The 8,459-nt window shown below is 32.8% G+C and overlaps 2 protein-coding genes across 3 annotated transcripts; one reads left to right on the forward strand and one right to left on the reverse strand.

Annotated features, from left to right (window-relative positions):
* Positions 1 to 4,286: 4,286 nt before the first annotated feature.
* On the forward strand, positions 4,287 to 5,940 carry LOC126762331 (uncharacterized). The gene is made up of 3 exons (XM_050479031.1): positions 4,287 to 4,956; positions 5,026 to 5,131; positions 5,200 to 5,940. Exons 1-3 carry the CDS (start codon positions 4,329 to 4,331, stop codon positions 5,759 to 5,761), a joined length of 1,296 nt encoding a protein of 431 aa, XP_050334988.1. The 5' UTR covers positions 4,287 to 4,328; the 3' UTR covers positions 5,762 to 5,940.
* LOC126762360 (uncharacterized) lies at positions 5,885 to 7,365 on the reverse strand. Of its 2 annotated transcripts, none has more exons than XM_050479075.1 (2): positions 6,428 to 7,365; positions 5,885 to 6,372 (listed from the first exon to the last, which is right to left on the reverse strand). In XM_050479075.1, exons 1-2 carry the CDS (start codon positions 6,849 to 6,851, stop codon positions 5,987 to 5,989), a joined length of 810 nt encoding a protein of 269 aa, XP_050335032.1. In that variant the 5' UTR covers positions 6,852 to 7,365; the 3' UTR covers positions 5,885 to 5,986. The 2 variants fall into 2 exon arrangements, with proteins under 2 accessions (XP_050335032.1, XP_050335030.1); XM_050479073.1 differs by having other exon boundaries at positions 5,885 to 6,378.
* Positions 7,366 to 8,459: the final 1,094 nt, after the last annotated feature.

Raw genomic sequence — 8,459 nt, forward strand, 5'->3', positions numbered from 1 at the left:
AATATACTGACTCTTGTCTTATAGAGGTCATCTTAAATATTAGTCGATTGGCGTTTTTTTATATTTTGCTAACAACTCACACACTAAAAAGGTAAAAAAAAACAATAAATTTCATAAATATTTCGTAAATATTCTGAAACATAGTCAAGTTTTTATTGGTATTTATGCTTTTTGACTGTGATATACAAAATTTAATATTTGTTATCGTCTTATTTATTTTAATTCAAGTTTGTATACATCTCTAAATAATGAAATGTAAGCGATGATTACTGAATTACTGAATTGCAAAATAGTCTCAAGTCACAGAGATTGTCTCTAATTGAAAATCTCAATTTTAGAGACTGTATCGCAGTACATAATTTGGGTATTTATTTAAGAAAAACAATGGTGTAGTCATAATCGTAATATCTTCAAGAAAATCTGTTTTTTGACGTACACTGGGGGTTTGGAGTTTCCTAATTTGAAAAATATCCATTACAATCAGCTCGATCCTTGTTGTCAAGGATACAGGCCCGACCCGAGATAATTTACCGCCAAATGCCAAATTCTACGCTCTACTAAGCCTATTTTGCCTTAACTATAAAAGTTATAACTTTTAATAATTATTTAAATAAGTTTATTAAAAATAATCACTCATATTCCAAATGTTTAATATACTACATACATATATGTACATATGTATATCCTTATTTCGGTTTTAACCCTGAATGGGCATCGTTATTTTGCTGCTGTTTGCAAAACACGATCTTTGTTAGTCGATTCGACACGTCCAGAGTTAAACTCCACTGACAACAACTGAATTAAGTACTTCAACCACTTTCAATGGAAAAATTATTGGTGTTGGCAAAATTAAAAATTAAGATTTGACAGATAATTAAAGAGCTGCACGTTTTTAAATGAAATTCGTACGTTTCGTTTTACATATAATTAAATTATTCGAATCATTTCACACAGTCGTAAATGTAATATTGGTAGTCGAAAAAGTCTTTTCGTATTTCTAATCAAAGTTCAACTTATATTTTTATATTTATACTAATAAATAAATAAACAAATATGCACCATTTTGGTCGACCACTTTTTGCCATTTTTCCGCTAGAGACATACTTTCATCAGTGTAAATCGAAATTTCGAAATTTTCAGGGTTTTCCACTAAAAGTGATATGATTTCTTTTCAAAACAAAAAAAAAACCCTAACTGCTAAGAAAATTCAAATGCTTTTATTAAATGTGAAGTACAAGCGATAGAATTGAGGATATATGTAAAATCATGCAAATGGCCTTCACGACTTCTTGTGCAAGAACGAATTTGATGAACCCAAATTTCGAGTACTTTTTTCTAAATCACCTTCCATATTGAATTCTCAAGCTTGAAGAGAGTCTGGTTTATTGCTAAAGACTAAGGAATTCAAATAAGCAGTAGTCTACACAACTTCTTGGAGACCATTCGATGTCACAATTTTTTGAAATAATCGAATATCAAAACTTTTCTCACAATAATTCGATTGTTGCGCGTGCTGTGTGCCACGCAGCACCGTCTTATTGGAACCACATGTTGTCAAGATCAACTTCTTTCAAATGCGGCAATAAAAAGTTGGTTATCGTCGACATATGTAAGTATACCGCTCTCCATTGACAGTAGCGGTGTCGCCAGCTTCATTCTGATGATTCTCCCAGACTAGAAACCACACCAAACTGTCAATTTAGATGAATATAATAGTTGTTCAGGAATAATTTGTGGATATTCGTCGCACCAGACTCGACAGTGTAGTTTATTGATGGCACCACTCAGATGATAGTGAGCCGCATCGAAGAAGACTTGCTGAACGGCAGCAATATTTTCATTACTTCGAGTGGTTCTTTTCAACAATTTTGAGAGCGATTATTTTAATAGTAAAATTGAATAATTTTCTTGATGAAATTGTAAAGATTACTGAACACAATGAAAAAAATTACAGATCATGACATATTAAAAATGGCCGAAATAACATTTAGAAATCATATCATTCCCATTAGAAACCCCGGTATGGTATATATAAATATAGGCATTTTGTAAATTATTTTTTTTTAACAAAAAAATAAAAAACATGTAAAGAAAATTTGCCAAAATACCGCCTAAAAATTATTGCGCCCTAGGCAATTGCCTAACTTGCGGCTAAAATCCAGATATAACTAGTTTAAATAATGCATTGTCCTGTGCATTGCTTCAGGAATATTTGTGAGCTATTATGACTCATCTCAAATTGTGATTCAACTTTTTCTTTGTCAGCAGCAAAATAATCCCAATACAATGTGGGTATGTAAGCAAAAATTTCATGCAAAACAATTCATGTATTTTTTATATTAACGTGTCTATGTTTCTTTTTTTGATTTTGAACAACATGAATCCACTTGCTTTACATACTTACATATATGTATATGTACATACATACATATATGAGATATTGAAGCGTAATAGAAATAGCATACAACATATCATGTATAGCTTCAGACCACTTATTACAATTTTCTGAACCCAATTGTCAATGGTAAAAATTTAAGGATTATATTTCTCAAAAGATGAGGGTTTCTTTCTTGTTTTCTTCAACAGTGGGAAGTAATTTTAATGAAAATTCTGCTTTCATGAGGAGATTCTATTAATTCCTTTACCTTAAAATGTAGCCCACATATTCTCGATGACAAATTGAGTTGTATCCCACATACTTTTTCCCATTGGTTCGATGAGTTGTTTTGCACAAGCAGTAAGTATTCCGCATTTCCTTTTATTTAAGTATTTAAAAACATATTGTTTTTCGTTTGAAATTTGTTTACTTTTGAATCTCAAAATTTGAATTTTTGGATAAATGTAATGAAATTAAAAACAGCCTGTGTCCCGAGCTTCCAAGCTACATCCTCACCAATTTTCAGCCAAATCGGTTCAGCCGTTCTTGAGTTATAAATACATATGTAAATATATTGCAAAATCGGATATCATTCAAGCGATTTACAGAATACTATTCGTAATTCCAAAATAAATTGTTGTTATTTAATCCGATAGCTAGATTTAATTTACATATATCTACATAACTATCTCTAAATCCTTTTTCCAACAGAGTTAAAAGAGGTTTACCTTTTAATGAAATAAACAGTTGTTATATTTATTGAATTTTGAGCAGATGAACATAGAAAATTATTTATTTTTCTTTCTGAGAGATTTTGACTTTAAACGTAAGTGAGATATACCGAGCGATTGTGTACTGTGATACACTCACAAGGCTCTAGAATTGAGATTTTAAATTAGAGACAATTTTTGTGACTTGAGACGATTTTGCAATTCAGTACGAGACAGTCATACAAAACTCGCAATTGAAAACGAACAGGTTCACTCAGCTCTTACATTTCGTTATTTAGCGAAGTATACAAACTTGAATGAAAATAAATATGTCGATAATAAATATAAAATTTTCTATATCACAGTCAAAAGGCATAATTACCAATAAAAATAAAAATATTTGTTGACTTTGTTTCAGAATAGTTACGAAATTTATGTGAAATTAACTTTTCTAGTTAGAGTTGCTTACAAAATATAAAAAACGACAATAGATTAATATCCATGATGATCTCTATTCAGTATATTCAAAATGACAAACAAGAGTTCCTTTTAGTTTTGTGACCTGCTAACTATCAGATCAGAAATTTGAGACAATGTTTTGTGACTAAAGACTAGCGACTGTTTTGTAAATAGTAACTAGTCACAAATTGAGACTTTACCGCAAAATCTCTCAAATAGTGACTAGAAACGGCTTATCGAATTGCGCTATTAATATGTGAGACTAAAAATGTTTGTCAAGTTCCGTTTAGATTTCTTTATCAATTGCTAAATTTCTTTTGCCTATTTAAATGAATTAGTGCGATTCGATTATGGTGCCTACGTATGTATGTACATATATTTGACTCCTCCTAGAAAGGAAAACTGACAAAGCACTTCTATTTTGACATTTTTCGTTACGCTGCAGTTATACGATCAAGAACTTGCTTTCAAGCTGAACACCATAACTAACTGCCAAAATTGACAAAAATTGAAAGCCTTGACCTAGGCTGCAAGCAACTTGATAAACAATGGGCTTTTTCGGAAATGCAGTAAAAACTGGCAATATTGTGCAGTTTGCGTTACTGATTTCCCTTATACCTAGGGTTACCAGATGTACTGATTTTATCAGTATATAAACGCTTTCTAAATGCCAAGTGTTTATGCAATAGACTTAAAACCGTGTTCAGTGCAACCGCTTTGTAATGCATGTCGAATCAGCTGTTTTCTGTTGATATTCCTTCATTGGTATTAAATTCACCGAGATGAACGGAGAAAACAATTCTAAAATCTTGCTTTTTACTTTAATGAAAGCGGTGCAAAGAAAGAGATCTATTTGTATAAATCAACATTTGACTGCGGATTCAGATATATTCAAGTTGCTTGACAAAAGAAAGGAAAACTTAAAAGAATTTTGGGTTTCACACAGCAATGTTCCAAATTTATTTTTAACAACCAATGTGCCGCGAATTCGTAGTTTACAGAAAAGGAAACGAAACGACAACTTTTGGTGGACCCTCAAGCAGCCAGTAAACGAAGAGTGCTACTTCGAAGCGTTCCGAATGAGCAAGAAGTCTTTCTTATTGCTTTGTGAAAAACTGGATCCTTTTCTCAGAAGGGACTGTGAGCCGTGCGTCACTTTGCCTCTTCCAACAGATAAACAAATTGCAATCTGTCTATACAAATTAGCATCTTGTGCAGAATATCGGGTTGTCGGTGATGTTTTTGGTGTACATAAAAGCACAGTTCACAAATACTTTCATTTAGTAGTGAGTGCCCTAATACAACTGAAAAATGAAATGATCAAGTTTCCAAAATTGGAAGAGGCATTAATAATTGCAAATGAATTCGAAAAGAAGTCTTGTATTCCAAACATTATTGGTGCAATTGATGGTAATATTCATCGAATAGCTTAAGCTGGTACATAAATATATGTAGCTAGTAAATCTATAAATTTTTCAGGTACCCATGTTCCAGTCTTGCCGCCAAGTGATGGATTCTTAGATTTTATAAATAGAAAAGGATGGCCTTCGATTGTAATGCAAGGGGTCGTAGATAACAACTATTTGTAAGAAGATTTGTAGTAAAACGTACATTTTGGTGTAAATTATTAAACATTTTGTTCAATTAATACAGGTTTACAGACGTCAGCGTGAAGCTTCCAGGTAGTACTCACGATGCGACGGTATTTAAGGAATCAGGATTATTCAAAAACTCCTCAACCCGTATTCCAATATACACAAAATTGGTAAATAATATTGAAACGCCTCTATTTCTTGTTGGGGACCCTGCATATCCTCTTCTTCCATGGTTGATGAAGCCATTTATTGGCAACTTAAATGCTGAAGAGGAATCGTTCAATTGCCACTTGAGTTCCGCACGAATAGTGGTAGAAAACGCATTCGGCAGATTGAAAGGACGCTGGCGATGCATTGCAAAACGAATCGATGTCGACCCTGCTTTCGTTCCACAAGTTGTTCTGGCTTGTGCAATTCTACACAACTATGTTGAGCAGCAGAAGGAATCATATTTGGAGTTCTGGTCCCAATCCGTCCAAGAAGATATACATTACCCACAGCCACAAGATACTATTACAAGTGAGATGATTAGCGAAAGAAACATCCATCCCAAAGATTTGCGAAATAATATTAAAAATTGGCTGAAAGACAATTATCCTTTACGAACATCACATTTCTAACAATTTTTTCCTACTCATAAACATTTCAGTTAGCGGAATCATACTATTGAATATACTCGTATTATTATATTAATTATATGTATGTGCTAACCCCTATTTCCTTAATATAAGAAAATCGCTGTGTAAACTTTAACAATTTCAAAACGTGTATTAGAAAATTAAAGAGCTCATACAATTCATTAATTAATATGATTTAAAAAGTTAACAGCTAATATCAAGGTCATGTTATTTAGCTGGAGATGACTGCGGTGTGGATGCAAAAATACCATTACATTCCGGAGTTGGCGCATCGGCTTGAGAAGTCAAAAAATTACTGAACAATGAATCAGATAGCACTGCACTACGTGATGGAACCCCAATTTGGTGGGGATACCACATTGATGTAAGTGATGGCGGCTGGATCATGCTGACCATGTTTGAAAACATATTAGCTGTCTCACGACGATCCTGTTCCAGCATTTTGGCTGTTTCTACGCGATTTTTTTCCAATAATTTTTCCATGGTGCTTAAATAATTTGTGTTCTGCTCCTTTAATGCGCCGATTAAATTGTCCTGAGTCTGCTTCCAGTCTTTGGTAAAAGACTCCATTACCCTTTGGTAGGTTTTCTTTCCTGAAACTTGAAAATGATTGATCAATCAAAACTAGAAGTAACCAGGTCTACATACTTGGATTTTTAAAAGTTTTCGATGAACTTGCTTGAATTTGAGGGGGTTCAGATTCAGCTATACCATTCTCCGAATTATTGTGTGAGGTGTCCTCTCCCTCTGTCGCTATTGCTGGGCGATGGCTTAAAACTTCATCCAGTAGGTCAAAATATTCGCATGTCTGTCTTTCAGCGCCACTGGTGTTATTATTACGCTTTACTTTATAGTATTCACTTTTTAATGCCTTAAACTTCGTTCGTATTTGTACTGCATCCTTATTATGTCCCTTTGCCTTCAGTTCTCGAGCCACTTCTTCAAATACATTTTTGTTGCGTTTTACCTTACTATCAAGAAGTTTCAACACATGGTTCTCTTTAATTACTGAAAGCATTTCAGTTATTTCTAGATGCTTCCATAAATTTCGCTTTTTTATATTATTTTCCATTTTTAATAAAATTTTTTCACTTTGGTATAAATAATGCGGACAAATCGAAAAGCTCAAATAAATATACGCTTAACTGACAGAGCTGCCGGTTTTCAGTTATTTGCAAAAAAAATAAGTTCTTAGCAAAGTTTTTCAATAAATATTAATTGCACAAGTAGAAGTCAAAGTTAATTGTTGCTTTATATTTAGATTTGGTTAAGATAAATACGAAATAACACAATTTACTAGATTTTCCAGTTTGTTCATGATATAGAATTATGCATTTTCAATAAGAAAAATATCTGGCAGCCCTGTTCACTTGACTGCCATAAGGCAATCAGCTGATTTTGTCTTTGTTTCGATAACGTGAGGTGTTTATACGCACCTTCTAACCGAAGCGAGAAATGAAATACCGATTGAAAAATGAGTGCGAGTGAACACACATGATCATTTCAAAGCGTCTTTAAAATGAGTTTATACATACGTTTTGAAGTATAGTGTATTCGGTGAAACCGTATTATGCGTTCGTATAAACAAGGTAATTGTCAATAACGTTTATAATTCTTTCAAATCAATCGTGCTTTCGTTTAATTTACATACTTGTCGAACGAAAACGGATGTGAATGTAATTATATTGCAAGCTCCAGTTTTCAAACTTTTGGAATTCGTCGACGTTCCCAAGTTATCGGTAAGTGTACAGACCAAGACTTGTGAGGTTGTAAATATGATGTGACGAGGATTCTATAATATTTTTTTCACAAACTTCAAATGACCAGATTTGTGCATTTTTTAAAGCGAATTCAAACATTGATTCCTTTTCTGAAATTTTGAAAATTGTGCAGTACTTTTTTTCTATTCCCGGACATAATGCTAATTGTGAAAGAATTTTCTCTCTCATCAACATCCAATAGAGTGATGAACGCAATCGTCTCCTTGTTGAAAATGTTCGCAATATGATTGTCACTAAATATGATTATAAGAACGTGTCATGCAACGATTTCCATAAGTATGTATGTGTGTACATATATAATGAAAACTGAAAATGTTGATATGCTAAAAGCAATCGGCAGTGCCAAAAAATATGACCAAAAGAAAATGTAAATTATACGATGCTGGAAGATAATTAATTCTACCTATTTGAGACGCTGGAATTTGTGATCTATCTGTACCCTGCTCCTTTTCTTTTTACTTTTTTTTTTTTTGCTTTTTTGATGGAGACGTACTGATTTTTCGCTGGACCGATCTGGTAGCCCTACTTATACCCTTGTACGCAACTTGTAATGTTCGGTTTCAATTAAAAAAGTACAAAAAGATAATGAATAGCGTAAAAAAGTAATCTAACTATTGCGAACAGATTTAAAATTAAACAGATTATTCCAAAATTTGACGCAATCTCTTTCTACTATAGACTATAAAATGAAAAACAAATCCACAAATATAATTAAATCATAAAAAAAATATTAATATATATATATTAATATAAAAAACTTACAATGACACTTTAGCTAGCACAGTTGGTTTTGGCGTAAATTTTTGTGCAACCTCTTTTCAAATGATTTGGCAAAGATGCCAGGCTTGCCTTTTCGAACTGGTTGCTTTACTGCCGAAAACGCCCAATAATAGTTTCAA

This window comes from Bactrocera neohumeralis, chromosome 6 (genome assembly GCF_024586455.1).
Source record: "Bactrocera neohumeralis isolate Rockhampton chromosome 6, APGP_CSIRO_Bneo_wtdbg2-racon-allhic-juicebox.fasta_v2, whole genome shotgun sequence".
NCBI classification, from domain to species: Eukaryota; Metazoa; Arthropoda; class Insecta; order Diptera; family Tephritidae; genus Bactrocera; species Bactrocera neohumeralis.